This window comes from Pleurodeles waltl, chromosome 6 (genome assembly GCF_031143425.1).
Source record: "Pleurodeles waltl isolate 20211129_DDA chromosome 6, aPleWal1.hap1.20221129, whole genome shotgun sequence".
NCBI lineage: Eukaryota > Metazoa > Chordata > Amphibia > Caudata > Salamandridae > Pleurodeles > Pleurodeles waltl.
Genome location: NC_090445.1, coordinates 434,550,643 through 434,566,931, shown reverse-complemented (window position 1 = coordinate 434,566,931; position 16,289 = coordinate 434,550,643). Strand labels below are relative to the sequence as shown.

At 44.0% G+C, this 16,289-nt stretch overlaps 1 protein-coding gene across 2 annotated transcripts in view; it reads left to right on the top strand.

Moving 5' to 3' along the window:
- Positions 1 to 16,289, top strand: part of PIK3C2B (phosphatidylinositol-4-phosphate 3-kinase catalytic subunit type 2 beta) — a 304,990-nt gene that overhangs the window by 238,235 nt on the left and 50,466 nt on the right. The window contains exons 26-27 of one of the 2 annotated variants that reach the window (XM_069238511.1): positions 2,426 to 2,535; positions 6,164 to 6,258. In XM_069238511.1, the coding sequence (XP_069094612.1) occupies positions 2,426 to 2,535; positions 6,164 to 6,218 (165 nt within the window). In that variant the 3' untranslated portion in view covers positions 6,219 to 6,258. Of the gene's footprint in view, positions 1 to 2,425; positions 2,536 to 6,163; positions 6,259 to 16,289 lie in introns of those variants that run through there. The other variant, XM_069238510.1, reaches the window with a different exon arrangement.

Here is a 16,289-nt window from a genome sequence, read left to right as displayed (position 1 = left end):
TATCATCTGAGAGCTAATTTGATGAGGCTTGAACTTGTACGTTTTGTGCATGTGGCATCCCCAGGAATAGTTGTGCTGTCTGAATCTAAACCACATGTGTCTGTGCCAGTTTAACAGCAGTTCCTGTGTGTGAGGCTGGAGTTCGTCTGTGAGAAAATGAAGTCACTGCTCCGTTTTTCATAGGATGTACAGAGGATGGATATGCTTTTCATGGTAAAGCATTTTTTGTAACAAAAAAAAGAAACCACAAATGCTCAAATTTTCACAACTATATATATTTATTATATGTGAATGCAGGAAAGGTGAAAGATTGTACAAACAGCCCCTTTTTCACTGGAGACTTGGGGGAGAGAAAGCTTTCCGCTGTTTTAGAGTTATGAGGTAAACTGGTGGGGTAATGCTAGAGATTGATGGCTGCGTATGTAGGGCCTGATTTATATGTTGGCAGAGAGGGTACTGCATTGCAATGGCAACTGAATTGCCTTATTGCAAATGTAGTGGCTCACCCGCCGTATTTAGATGCGGGTGGGCCTTCGGATTAATCACAGCAGAGACTTCTCTCTGTCCCCCAGGGCCATCAAAGGAGATTAACCATGGCCAAGAACCCTCGAAGAAATTACTATGTGTTCACACACCCACGTAGGATGGGCGAACATGTAGTCCATTTTTTATTGTTCCTTCCGTAAGGAACAGTAAAAAGATTTTAATGCTCCCCCGCCATGGGAGAAGCCTCCCATGCGGAGGGAAGCATTACTTTTTATCTTCACCAAAAGAAAATCCCATTGTGGGATTTTCTTCTTGTAAAGAAAAAAGATTACTGTTTGTTACAGGGCGGAGTCCTTCTGATGCAGCCAAGTAACAAACAGTAAAATTCATGGACAATAACTGGCATGACGGTCTTTCTTAACAATGCCTTTATAAATGACTGCTTGCTTGGCAGTCATAAATAAATCTGGCGAGAGTAGTACTCACGACATTGTGAATGTAAAGTCCTCCGCCAGGCCAATGGAGCATACTCCGTCCTCCAGAGTATAAATCTGGCCCCTAGTTGTTAGGAGTCATAACTCGAACAAAAAGACACCCGTTTTTCTTCAGTATGCCTTATTTTCACTGTGCACTATTACTGCCATGTGGTCAGAGAGATGGTCCTTTATTAACCACAAACTTCTGATAGGCCAGGCAGAGTTATTTAATGCTTTTTAACCGAAGGTTCAAAAGGCAAAACATAGCGCTTTAAAAAAAAAAAAAAATCTAAGTAAATAAACAAATCATAATACAAATAAAGCATAACGAAAATAGAGCAGATAAAAGGATCTCAAACCTATAACCGTTTCCAGCTATTACGGCAAACCGGTATGGGAAACTGGAGACTGTAGATGGACTTGCAGGTGTCCCAAGAGTAAGATAGATACAGGCGGAGAGTCCTGCTTTTCTTGTGTCTCATTTGACACGTGTACCATTAGTAGGGTTGGATTTAACCAGACAAATCCTTTAAAAAGTAAATTGTGCTGGTCTTTCAAAGTACCCAGGAAATAGTGGCTTGCCTAAGTTAAACTGATTCAAACTATTACAATAATGGTTTGAACAACGATTTGATTTGAGTGCCTCAACAAATAAGTTGCTGGTGACCTGATTTGCTGATTAGTATTTTTCTCCGGCAACATGTTTACTCGCCAGTGAATTACATGATTAACCTACAGTACGTTAAAACATTTAACTGTTTGATTTTGGCGACAAAAAAAAAACTTTTTATCTGCTGTCTATTGCTCCCCGTACCATCTGGCAGTTGGACCCAAAAAAGCTATGATTTTGAAAGGGACACATTAAAGAAAAGTGGCACCTTAGTCAAAAATATTTGTGTTTAAAACATAGTGTCTCATTATATGTGACTGAACACGTCACAATTTGTATGGGTAAATAAAACCTGCACTGATATTGTGCGTCTCTTTCAACCCTATCCAGGTTTTTAAGCATTACTTTTTACGTTCTGTCACTTGTAGTTTGATGGATCCCATTCGAAGGATAGACTTAAAATTGGGCCCCGGAAAGGGATAGTAGCTAAAAAGTGAGGACTCCGTGGATGTCCTACATGAATGCGTAGTTGCTCCGGTTCAGGTTTTATTTGTACTCTGGTAATTTCACTTTGCTTTCTGTGTTTCAATTACAAGTGCCAGAATGTAAAGAAAACTACATAAAAGATGATCTGCTTTAAGATAGCAGAGACAATGAGTTACTGCTCTGCAAGTAATTGTCTGACCTTTGATCACTTTGTGTGGAACTCCAGCTCGCCCAAAATTACAGATTTTTGACATTCCAGGTTTTTTTTTTCAGACAAACTAAGCCTCGGTGGGTAACTTTGTAACCTTTGTTTCTCAAACGAAGACATGGACTTGTCGTGCTGACACCCTGACTGTTTTTTTTCCAGATGCTCTCCTGTGGAATCCCCGAGCTGTCCAATTTGGAGGACTTAAAGTATGTGTATGATGCACTAAGGCCGCAGGATTCCGAGGCTGATGCCACCACCTACTTCACCAGGTGAGAGGAAATAACACAAGTAGCTTGTTTATACATAGCTTACCACAACACATTACTCCTGTTTCCAAGCTTTGTAAATAACAGGTGTTACTGTGGCCCAATTTAATGGCTCTCAGATTAAAGTCATCAGAAGAATGTAAGACTAAGTTGGGCGTGTTGGAATTAAAATTTGTGACTTGCAGATCACAACACTTGTCAACACTTACCATTTAACCTCTCTGGGCCATTTTGCCAGCTAAATGTTTACAGAATGTTGTTATGGCAATTTGGGTTAAGGTGCAAAACAAAAACAGAAAGTGAAAGAACAATGATCACATGAAGCTTCTGATATATGTATAAGGGTTGGCTGGACTAACAAAGAAGGAGATTAGATGGACTAAACGTTAGGTTCACTCAGTAAAGTTTCCATTATGGTGAAAATATAGCACCTTACAACTGTGATAGCAGATTTCCAGTACTTAGCTTTTTTATCAGTTTAAGGCCATTTGGTTCAATACACGTATGCTTAAACTACTGTACCTATAATATGTTAAACTAATAAATCTATGCTCATAAATTGAACACAATAATATGATATCGAGATAGAGGACCTCTGTGTGGCTTTGTAAAGCTGTGCTGAAATGCTCTGTATGTTTTCTACCACATGCCACATGTTTTCTGTTGGACTTAAAAATTGGTGACCACCTCGAAAATTTCTTCTTGTTATCAAAACTTTATTCAACATAATCGAGCTCTGTTGAAAGGTGCTACCCTCAACACAAGTGAAGATGGCTACTGCCCTCTCACACCATGTTTCGGAGTGACTGGTAATTGAGGTAATGAAATTATAGTCCATGGTTAGAATACTTGTAAGATCCACCCCTCGGGGGAGACAGCCTATTGGCTCTCCCGGCTAAAGATCAATTTGGTCTGCATCCTGGTATCTTTAGCTATTACCCTGTGTGGGTAAATCTTTTATTTGTTAATGTGTGCTTCACTTTGTATAATATTGCTGATGTGTGTCCATAGGGAGAATGTGTGCATTATTGGATAGGATGTTGTGGTTTGTCTGCAGGGTGTACTTCATCCATTGTGGAAATGACAATCTGGCTGCCCCTTTTGCTCAGGGCAGCATTCCCAAACCTAGATTTACCTTGTTAAGAAGGCGATGAAAGGATCCTTGACCATCCCTTCCACTGTGTAATGTAGGCTTCCTCTACTCAGAGAAACTCAGTGATCTCTCACTTTTCGAGTTACCTAGCAAACCTGAGTCTCTGGCTGCACCTCTTGGAGCTCAGTATAAATTCTGAGCATTGATGAGTTTTGACTGATCTTTCCTGTGGCTAATTGCAACTAAAGGCCGCAGAAACGCTGGACAAAGGGATAAATAATTATAGTTTTGAATCCTGCAAAACTGTATTTGACTGTAATTTTGATGCTGCATACAATGGAAGTTGAGAGGTGGTGCAGTTTGGGAAGAGATTTGAAAGAAGAAGGTCTGCTGTGAAGACAGACATCTCCTTTAATTCCCTGATCTTGAGCCTGACATGCCAATTAGAAAGAGAATACTATATGCCCTCAAAAAAGGAGCAGGAATGCTTGATGTTACGGACGCAAATTCACTTTCCTGCAAAACTCAAAGTGAATTTTTGCATTGTGAAATCTTTTCAGTTATGGTAAGCCAGAGGTTGAGAATTCTAGGCTTGCTGTAGACCAGCTCAAGATGACGCTAAAGCTCTTGACATTGTTGGGGTTCATGATTAATGAACCAAAGTCGCACATGACCTTCTTACAAAGGCTGCCATTCATTGGAGGTGTAGTTTTTCAAGGCCTTCCTTCCACTGCAACTAGGCCAGGATATTCGATCTATGTACCTGATATTTTAGCCTCTGTCCTGGATTGCAGTTAGAGCAGTAGAGAGAATTCTTAACCTATTAGGCTCCTGCATCTTCCTGATGAACTACACCAGGTAGCACATGCGGGTTCTGCATTGAAATCTGAAGTTCCATTTGACCCAGCATTGTGGAAATCTACTGGGTGTCATCCAGATACTGGAAGAAACGGCTCACAATTTGCCATAGTTGCCACTCAGACACACTTAGTCCAGCAGCAGGCAGATCCCTCTTACTTTCCCACTCAAAGCTGACGATGGGGACAGAAGTGTCACTATTGGGTTAGGAAGGCCACCTGGGGGAGGTGGAGATCTGAGGACTCTGTTCCATTTATCCGGAGCTGAAGGCTTTCCTGCCACCCATTAAGGGGGAGCTGGTGCATGTTCTTGCATGTAACACCTCTTTGGGGTCTTCGATCCAGGAGGCTCTGCACCTTTGGATTTTGTTGGAGCATCAGAGCATTTCCTTGGTCGTGAACCACTTGGCGGGAACCTTGAATGCTAGAGCGACCTAGCTAAGCAGACGGCATCTGGCAAATTACAAATCTGCATCCTGGAGTGGTACAGAGCATCTTCTGACAACCAGTATCCGAGTTTTCCCGTGTTGGAGTTTCCATCAGAACACTCACTAGGAAATGTATTCTGGTTGGAATAGATCATGTGACTCCTTTCTACCCCTCCTTCACCTGCCCCGGGTTTCGAGAAAGATCAGGAGCAACTGAGCCCAAGTAATCCTTGTGGCTATAAATTGTCTAGAACAGTGTGGCACCTGGATGTTCTGGGCATGAGCATCAATTGGCTACCACTTAGAGAAGATCTTCTGTACCCACAACAGGGTTCTTCACCTGAAACTAGGCAATCTACACCTCTGTGTATGGGTATTGAATGGCAGCAGTTGACTACATATGATCTGCCCCCTGATCTGTCATGTTTGCTGTCTGGTGCCCTTTCATCAAGTCTATTTATGCCAGGCAACGGGGAAAACTTTTGTTCTGGTATGGAATCTTCAAGACTGACCCTTTACAAGCAAAGCTGTTGGATGTTTTGTTTGTTTCAATAGACATATCTGGCAGGAAGGGCATTTCTGCCATTCAGTCCGGCCAGACTTTTTGGTGTGAGTCTAGTCCATAGACTCTCCACCTGGGGGAGATACTGCTTTGGTATCCATTGTACAGTGAGGAATATGCGGTTAGAAGTATCTATCAGAAGTTATTGTTGCTTATCTATGATATCCCTTTCTGTTGGATACTCCTATCAGCAGATTCCTCACTTTTCTCCCAATCCCATTCTGTGGAGTGGCATATTTTTTACATCTGCAAACATCTAGTATTCTGTACATCGGTGCTAACAATTAATCATGTAGCACATATGAGCGTTCATAAAGAGATAAGTAAGAAACTGATATCATTGTGCAGTAGTGGAGCAACTCTGTAGTTCCACTCTATCACTCCGAGGGCTATGTGGCGTTTCATGTCACCATCTGGCAGAAAACACGAGCATTGCTGGAAAAAGTATCCACATCTAGTCTGGCACCTGGGGAATATTCTAAGGTGAGGAGCCTTCATTTAGATAGAGTATTCACCAGAAAGAATGTTACTGGAGGTAAATAACTTGTTTGTCTTGAGATGTGTTATGCATAGAGCCAGGAAACATTCTGCACTTAATTATTGTAGAAAGCTTTGTGAACCAAGCACAGTGCTTCAAACGTGATTCTCTGCATAACTGGTAACAAATGCAACTTGTCCATTTATTTTAAAGACAAGCTGGTTGTCAACTGCATACAGGAATACAGATACACCAAACGATCAGATGAACGTAGCACCCGGAGCAAATGTCAATTGAAGAGTCGGGCTGCTAATATGGAACACTGTGGAGTCTCAGGTTTTTATTCTCAGACAAGTGAGGGTCAGTTTACCCATTTTGATCCGATCTCCAAAAATTGATGGAACCATGTTGGAGCAGGGTTTTCTGATGGGGAGCTCATCAAGGTGGTTTAGCAAGTGCTGATGGTCCACAGTATCAAAAGCTACTGTCAGATCCAAAACGACAGGGAAGCCCTTAATGTCTTCATCAACACAGTGTCAGAGCTCAGCTAAAGCTCCTGTTCCTACAGTGTCTGTGCTGCAGCCTGCTGAAAACACACATCCTCTGCTTACTTCAAAGTGATTTGCAAACTGATTGAAGTTAGACATCTGACTGGAATTTTGGGCGTATTCCGCAGTTCCCTTTAGCTTCTTTATGAAAGCACAAACAGCGTTCAGAATGTTTGGCGCTGACCAGATTTTCTATGACAAATGGATTTTCATATTTTAATGTCTCTTTATAGGCATTGTGAAACATGTTTCATTCGGCCTTAGTTGTAGGGGAATGATCCCTGTGCTAAACCCATCCTAGCAACATGAGCGGGGGACTCGAACTGTTATTCAGTAAACCAAGCTTTTTGGGTGTTCCTTCTCCGACTGTGTGTTTATTGGTAAATGGGTCGCATCATATATGATCCTGACTATGTTCGTCCAATATCGTACTTTGTTTCATGTAAGATTGTGCAGCTACTTCTACAGTAAGCTTATTAGGCTTTCCTGATGACTGGCATGGTATAGATTTCAAATGAATTAGGGCATGGCTGGAGAAAGATGTTCAGACGTTTAGCGCTATATATGGCTCAGTGCAAGAAACATTAAATGTGCCATAAGAAGGTGCTAGAGCATAGAGACGCGCCTCTGAAGAGTAGCATAACTGGCTTATCTCAGACGCACAGGAGGCTGGCCTAAGTAGCCACCTTGCTCCTTCATCTAAAAAGACTGAACGGTCACACAAAATGGCTGTTCAAATGGCGGCCCAGCAGGCTACAAATTGTGATGCGATCCAGAAGCCGAGCCTGACTGATTTCGAGCAGGCAGTTATTAGACTCCTCGATTGTACAGTCTCTAGCAGCAACAGTACAACCACTTAATGGAAGTAAAATTAAATGGTCAGGAAAACAGATGGTGCACAATTCACTCGACTGAAAGTGAGAGCAGGTGATATCCTAATAGCCAAATGGAGCTGAAGAAAAGGAAGGTTACGCGTGCTGTGTGTCATCCAGATTCAGTCACCTTCTTTGCAGCAATACAGTGTGCAGCAGTTTAGTTTTCGACAAAACCTGTGGCATTTATTGAATTTGATGAGTGCGATCATGAGAAATATTGATGTGGCCACTTCATACTGTGTAGCAATGTCAGCGCTCCATTCCCTGTGTATTTTATGTTCTACCTTGTGCTGTGTGTTTATGTATTTAAAATAAAACATACGACTGGACAATGGGTAAGAGTGTTATCTATTTTGTTGTGCTCTGTTTGAGTTTTGCAGCCTCTACCTCCTCTGAGAGAAAGCCATGACTGCTCAGCTTTGCTACCCCTGAAGAGATGAGGCCGAGAGAATAAGGTGGTTGTCTAATTGGTAGCATTAGGGTAAATGACTGAACCCACACCATACAATGCCCAGTTGCCCTTGACTGCAAGGACTCCAAGAGGCCTTGCGTATGCAGTGCTTTGACGGGAATGGATCGTCCCAAGGACTCAAGCCTTTCTGCGTTGGAAGGGGTGCTTTTTTTACCCTCTATGGGAACCCAATAACTCACTGACTCTATTTTTCTAGCATTATTTACAAGTTTGACCTGCTCCTTGTCAATGGTCACAGGGAGGACTATTTTGATGGGAAAGAAACGTAGTCTCGGAAGATTATTCATGATATAAATAAGATGAAATGAGCTCGAGTGTAGACGAAAAAAATCCAGCAAGTGTGGTTGAAAAGAAGTGTCAGTTTGAGTGGTGGGCCTCCATGCGCTGTGGTTTATTTTGTCCTGATAACACTGAGCGGCCTTCTCTGCGCAGTTGGTACCGGGAGGCGGTTTCGGGGTGCTGAAAACACTGCTGTGGATACCGAGAATTGACGTCGAGCTCCTTGGTGAAAAGGGTGGGGCCGGTGTGTCGCACTTTGTTCACTTCTGATGCAAGGAGCGTGCAATTGTGTTCGGCCGGTTCCATGCCAACCGGGCTCACGGCGCTGGTGTCTGTCTGTTGCTCCACACTCGGTAGCTACGCAGTGGCCAATGCCAGAGGGAGCCCAGGCCCGGCCGTCGCACGCACACCGAGGGCCGGTCGGTGGGGAGGAGTTCTCGCTATTAATATTGGGTAGGCGTCGTCTCACATGGGTCTCTCGAGCATTGCAGCCGAGGTCTGATGACACCGATCGGCTAAGAGTGAAATATCCCAACCAGGAGAGGTGGAGCGGAGTCACAGGCCATAGCTAGCTAGTTAGGCCTAAAACCTTCTGAAAACGTTTGCACATTCTATTGTTGTGATGCTTGTTTTACAGTTTCTAACCGTGGTCTAGTTCTGGCGAAGCTTGATGTTGTGGTCGGCAAAGGTTGGTCTTGTTAAGGGGTTGAGTTTAATTCGCACCCAGTGCTTTTACAACCAGGAGGGCATGGGCCCCAAGGGCGCCTTTCTCTACAAATTCCTAGACCTGAAAGAACAGGCATGCGACCCGCGTAATTCTGCATCATCACATCTAGCAACAGCATCACAACTGCCTATCTGGCTGTGGTGAAATGAACTCTTGAAGTGCAATCATAACCCCTGGTCCAAGGGAGTAGTGGACCACCCGCAGTACCAGCTTAAGCAGGGGTGCTACTGAGGCAGATATATTTGTTTTGTGGCCCTTCTTAACACTGATCTTTGGCTCGCAGGTCATCGCACGTCACAAGTTAAAACTTTACACTTCTCAAGAATAAACTATGAAAACACAGTTGTGGGGGGAGGGAGCAAAAGAAAGCCTTAAAAAAGCTTAAAACGGCGACAGAGAGAAAAACAAACTATGAAAATGACAAAGAAGAAAAGTTAGAGGCCAATGTAGTGAGAGAACTCAAAGGAAAGCAAATAATGAAGGAACTGAAGAGGGTAGAAATGAACACAGAAAATAAGGGGGAAACGGTGTAAAAGAAGAAAAGGAAGGAAGAAACAATGAAGAGTGGAAAGTAAAAAGGAAAGATCAAAGAAATGAAAATGATAGAAGGAAAGCAAAAAATATAATGAAAGAATAAAGAAAAAGTGCGACATGAAAGGATGGATGATAGAAGTGAAAGAAAGAATTAACTAATGGAAGGAATTAAAGTATGTGTGAAAGATTGCCGTGATTGATGTAAGAATAAATGGCTATGAAAAAGGAGAGAAAGCTAGAAAAAAATTACTGATGGAATGAGAGAACTGACAGAAGGAAAGCTTGAGAGAAAGAATGAAGTACACATAAAAAAAGATGGTGGAAAGAAGGAAACGAAGACACATTAAAAGGAAGAAAGAAGACGTGAAATATGAATCAGAGAAATAGGGCAAAACAGATAAATGTTAAGTTTGTGGCCACATTTCATTAATATCATACTGTAAAATTCATCATTTTCTGGAAATGTTCCCCAGAGGTACAATTCCGATAACACTTCATAGGAAGGGTGGGTATTGCTCTCTTTACTCTCACATCTATTTATTTATTGCTATATATGGGTCTAAGTGGGGGGTATTTTTCTGACTACTCCCTTGCCCTGGTCACCCACACATCAGTGACCTCATAATCTTTCTTATAATTCACTATGACATCAATATTGCCCGCCAGTAGTGGTCTAGACGTCGATATCATGTCAACAGCAGTGGCTGTGTTCTTCAGTCATTTTCCTGTTAGCAGTGTGGTCATAGCATGCTCGCTCATTAAACATTCTCTCTCCCTCAGACCTGCCATGTTTTCTCCACCATCCCACTAACCGTTTTTGGGGCTCGCCTGTGACAGCACATTCATTCGCTTTCACTCGCAACCAGTATTGTTTGCAAAAAGGGCTTGGAGCCTGCCTATTGCTTACCATTTGTTGGCTTCATTGTCACTCTTCTTTGCTGCCTCTTAATTGGCCATAATAGGCAGGGCGTCACTTCCTTTTCTTTCTGTGAAGCACCAAGCACAAATTGGGTCATCCTGGACAGTGCCATCACTGATTGCACTGTGGTTCAGGTACTATGTCTTTCACTGCTGCACTTCAATATACATCTTTTTGAATATATTTCTACATTGTGTTATCACAGTACACATACGCATTTCAGGACACTTCATTTGTTTTCAGTTTCATGCTGCTTTTTCCATTCCCCTTTATCCTCATACCTTTGCATTCATTTTAAGTTTGGCTCCTTGTTCAAGTTACTTACACCCACAGCTGTACTATTTTGTGCCACCCTACTCCACACCAGTCCATTCTATGCCATTCCACTCTGTGTCAGTTCACTCTGTCACTCCACTCTAATACGTGCCACTCCAAACCACTGTACTCCACGCCATGCCGCTCCACAACACTCTGGCACCCTGTACCACTCCACACAGTGCCACTATATGCCACTCAATCCTATGCCACTCTACTCCTCTCTATTACACTTTACGCCACTCTACTCCACGCCACTCAACCCCACTCTGTGCCACTCTGCTTTATCTCACTCAGTGCTGCACCACTCTGCGCTGCTCCACTCGGCCATTCCACTATACAGCCACTTTATGCCACTCCTAGTGACTCTGCTTTACGCTACTCCACTTTTTTCCACTTTACACCACTCTATGCCACTCTACTCCATTCTACTCCACTCCGCTCCACTCCGCTCTACACAACTCCAGTCCACTCGATCCACTCCATTCTATCCACTTCACTGTACTATACACCACTCCAAGCCACTCTGCGTCACTTCCCATCTCTCACTTTACCACTCTATGCCACCACATTTCTATGCTCCACTCTACGCCACTCTACTCTAAACCAGACCACTAACTTTACGTGGCTAAAAAACATTGGCAAAGCCAGTAGCTCTTGCATAGGTGAGGCCTGTTGGCTTTTCCAATGTTTTGTTTCTTCTCATGGCACTCGGATAAATGGAGATTTTGATAACAATGCTGTTTTCATCTTCCTGTTATTGTTAAAACCACAACCCAATATCAGAACATGCTTCTACTAATAAAAAGTAATTACTTGCTTATAAAGATTTATAACAATCGAGTAATGATGTCAAAGTGCCAGCCCTCAAGTCATTTTCTACTTCTGGGCAGGCCCCAAAAAGACTGCTGACTCCAGCACCAGCTTCTATATAATCCTTCTGGAGCACAGCTAGACCTGAACTGCATGTAGTGGGAACACTTCTGGAAAATACTCCTTGGCTCCCTCTCAGCCATGATCATGTGGGTTACTAAATCCTACAAGCAGTGGGACATATCCCTGTATCCCTTCACTGACCTCTCTGTCCCGTGATCTACTTGTGCATAGACTGGCCTTTCTGCGCTGGCAAAAGGCTTTTCATTTGGTACATGTGAGCTACATGTCCATAAAGAACAATAAACTGCAATTAGTGGATGAGTAACTTAATGTTCATGTAATTTTACACATCTCCGAATAATAATTGTACCAACTTTAACCTTTAATCCAACACTTCCATGCATTCTGAGACTCGTAACGTTTGTAGCCATTGCATCTAGACACCTACTTGTTCAGGAGTCTTAAGTAATGCTCCTTATTGATCACGGCTAGTTGAAGGTGTCCCAAAAACATGGAGTCCTAAATTACCTAGAAATAAGATCCACTATATAATGCCCAAAGGTATATTAAAAAGATGTTGCATGTCACCTTGAAGAACCAAGATCCTATGGAGGCACTTGGCATGTGGCCTAGTGGCCCTGTAAGGTCAAAGTACTCCCAGGTGGCTTACAATGGCGTTTCATGTGCCAATGAGTGTATTTTAATCCGCCTGTACTCTGTCTCCCCTTCAGCTACAATATCATAACCTCATTCACCCGTAACACTTATATGTTAACCCCTAGTACTCCAAGCAGTGTTGTGATATACTCCTGCTATCGCTTCATCAATATTGACAACCTTTTCTCTTTTTTTCTATATCGTAATCCTGCTTTCATTACAGCCAGCAACATCATAACCCATTGTTGTCATAACTCATTACAGTCTTAGGTCTGGCCTTTGAAACAGCTTTAGCTGTGTCACCAGACTATAGTTTTTCCAAAAAGCACACACATTACACACACATAGAGTAGCTTTTGGTCAAGAGGCTCTTTTAAATCATCTTTCACATTGTGCTTCCGATGACACTATAGAGCCTGGTGCAGAGGATCAGCCCCTTTATCCAATGGTTTTGCATGACCGAACATTGCTTGTGCACATTGTTTACATCAACTTAAAAATAGTTTCTTTCTCTTCAGTCACAAACTTGGTTCAATGTGCACTTTGTAATCTAATTTGGTATATTATCTTTAGATAGCCACTATTTATTTTGCCTGTCTTTAAGTAGCCCAAGTATATATCCGATTATTTCCTGTCTCCTTTTTTACAATTGGTGTGCTTGGTTGAATGGTGAGCGCTTCTTTTCACCTTTATAAAACATAATAATAAATTGCATTGGGAATGTTTTTTAAATGTAAATTTTTACTGCAAGCATAAGGTGGAAACATTTAGACGTTGGCATCGTTTCTAATTTTTCATTTTATGTTGTGGCATATGTTTGCAGTAAAAATGTAAACAAAAAATGTAATTGCACCTGCATACCAAAGCCAGGCCTGTTGGTCTTGCCCAATGCCTCTGCGACATCTTTCTTCCAAGATTATTTCATATCTTCTTCTCCACAATGACATCCCATGCATAGGAGGATGACTGTACATTGCAAGTTATTAGTTTTGCTGTTTGCAATGAGTAGCACAGACTAACGTGCAATATGTGGGGTGTAAACGCCTCATACGGGTTGGTGTTGGGGACACAAAATACACTGCAGTACATTTTAGCAGGCTGCGGAGGCACTAATTACTTAAACGTGAAGGGGCGCAATCATTCTCGATTTGTATTGTACCATTAGGGTATCCAGGTGCTGATAGTGCAGCCGGCTCAGTTGAAAAGCCAGGTCTTGAGTGTAGGAGGCTGGCCTGGCTTGTAGTGGGTACCAAGGGGTACTTACACTCTGTACCAGGTCCAGTTATCCCTTATTAGTGTAGAAGAGGTGTTTCTAGCAGCTTAGGCTGATAGAAGGTAGCTATAGCAGAGCAGCTTAGGCTCTACTAGGAGACATGCAAAGCTCCTACTATACCACTGGTGTAATATGCACAATATCATAAGAAAACACAATACACAGATATACTAAAAATAAAGGTACTTTATTTTTATGACAATATGCCAAAAGTATCTCAGTGAGTACTCTCAGTATGAGGATGCCAAATATACACAAGATATATGTACACAATACCAAAATTATGCAGTAATAGCAAAAGGAAGTAATGCAAGCAGTGTAAATTTACAATAGATTGCAATAGGAGCACATAGGTATAGGGGCAACACAAACCATATACTCCAAAAGTGGAATGCGAACCACGAATGGACCCCAAACCTATGTGAGCTTGTAGAGGGTAGTTGGGACTGTAAGAAAACAGTGAGGGTTAGAAAAATAGCCCACCCCAAGACCCTGAAAAGTAGGTGTAAAGTGCACCTATATTCCCCAGAGAGCACAGAAGTCGTGATAGGGGAATTCTGCAAGGAAGACCAACACCAGCAAAGCAACCAAAGTGGATTTCCGGACGAGAGTACCTGTGGAACAAGGGGACCAAGTCCAAGAGTCGCGACAGTCAAGAGTGGGCAGATGCCCAGGAAATGCCAGCTGAGGGTGCAAAGAAGCTGCCACCGGATGGTAGAAGCTGTGGATTCTGCAAGAACGAAGAGGGCTAGAAACTTCCCCTTTGGAGGATGGATGTCCCACGTCGTGAAGAAGCTTGCAGAGGTGTTCCCACGCAGAAAGACCGCAAACAAGCCTTGCTAGCTGCAAGGGTCGCAGTTAGGGTTTTTGGATGCTGCTGTGGCCCAGGAGGGACCAGGATGTCGCCACTTGGATGAGGAGACAGAGGGGGCGCCCAGCAAATCAGGGAGCCCTTACAGAAGCAGGCAGCACCCGCAGAAGTACCGGAACAGGCACTTGGAAGAGGAGTGAACCGGAGCTCACCCGAAGACACAAAAGGGAGTCCCACGACGCCGGAGGACAACTCAGGAGGTTGTGCACTGCAGGTTAGAGTGTCGGGGACCCAGGCTTGGCTGTGCACAAAGGAAATCCTGGAAGAGTACACAGGAGCCGGAGCAGCTGCAAATCACACGGTACCCAGCAATGCAGTCTAGGGTGGGGAGGGAAGGACTTACCTCCACCAAACTTGGACTGAAGAGTCACTGGACTGTAGGAGTCACTTGGACAGAGTTGCTGAGTTCCAGGGACCAGGCTCGTCGCGCTGAGAGGGGACCCAGAGGACCGGTGATGCAGTTCTTTTGTTGCCTGCGGTTGCAGGGGGAAGATTCCGTCGTCCCACGGGAGATTTCTTCAGAGCTCCTGGTGCAAGGAGGAGGCAGGCTACCCCCAGAGCATGCACCACCAGGAAACAGTTGAGAAGGCGGCAGGAGAAGCGATACAAGGTTGCAGTAGTCGTCTTTGCTACTTTGTTGCGGTTTTGCAGGCGTCCTGAGCAGTCAGCGGTCGATCCTTTGGTAGAAGGTGAAGAGAGAGATGCAGAGGAACTCGGATGAGCACTTGCATTCGTTATCTAAAGAATTCCCCAAAGCAGAGACCCTAAATAGCCAGAAAAGGAGGTTTGGCTACCTAGGAAGGAGGATAGGCTAGTAACACAGGTAAGAGCCTGACGTCACCTGCTGGCACTGACCACTCAGAGCAGTCCAGTGTGCCAGCAACACCTCTGTTTCCAAGATGTCAGAGGTCTGGAGCACACTGGAGGAGCTCTGGGCACCTCCCCTGGGAGGTGCAGGTCAGGGGAATGGTCACTCCCCTTTCCTTTGTCCAGTTTTGCGCCAGAGCAGGGCTGGGGGATCCCTGAACCGGTGTAGACTGGCTTATGCAGAGATGGGCACCATCTGTGCCCATCAAAGCATTTCCAGAGGCTGGGGGAGGCTACTCCTCCCCAGCCCTGACACCTTTTTCCAAAGGGAGAGGGTGTAACACCCTCTCTCTGAGGAAGTCCTTTGTTCTGCCTTCCTGGGCCAAGCCTGGCTGGACCACAGGAGGGCAGAAACCTGCCTGAGGGGTTAGCAGCAGCAGCAGCAGCTGCAGTGAAACCCCGGGAAAGGCAGTTTGGCAGTACCCGGGTCTGTGCTAGAGCCTCGGGGGATCATGGAATTGTCTCCCCAATGCCAGAATGGCATTGGGGTGACAATTCGATGATCTTAGACATGTTACATGGCCATGTTTGGAGTTACCATTGTGACGCTATACATAGGTAGTGACCTATGTATAGTGCACTCGTGAAATGGTGTCCCCGCACTCACAAAGTCCGGGGAATTTGCCCTGAACGATGTGGGGGCACCTTGGCTAGTGCCAGGGTGCCCACACACTAAGTAACTTAGCACCCAACCTTCACCAGGTGAAGGTTAGACATATAGGTGACTTATAAGTTACTTAAGTGCAGTGGTAAATGGCTGTGAAATAACATGGACGTTATTTCATTCAGGCTGCAGTTGCAGGCCTGTGTAAGAATTGTCAGAGCTCCCTATGGGTGGCAAAAGAAATGCTGCAGCCGATAGGGATCTCCTGGAACCCCAATACCCTGGGTACCTCAGTACCATATACTAGGGAATTATAAGGGGGTTCCAGTATGCCAATGTGAATTTGTGAAATTGGTCACTAGCCTGTTAGTGAAAATTTAGAAAGCAGAGAGAGCATAACCACTGAGGTTCTGATTAGCAGAGCCTCAGTGAGACAGTTAGTCATCACACAGGGAACACATACGGGGCACACTTATGAGCACTGGGGCCCTGGCTGGCAGGGTCCCAGTGACACATACACTA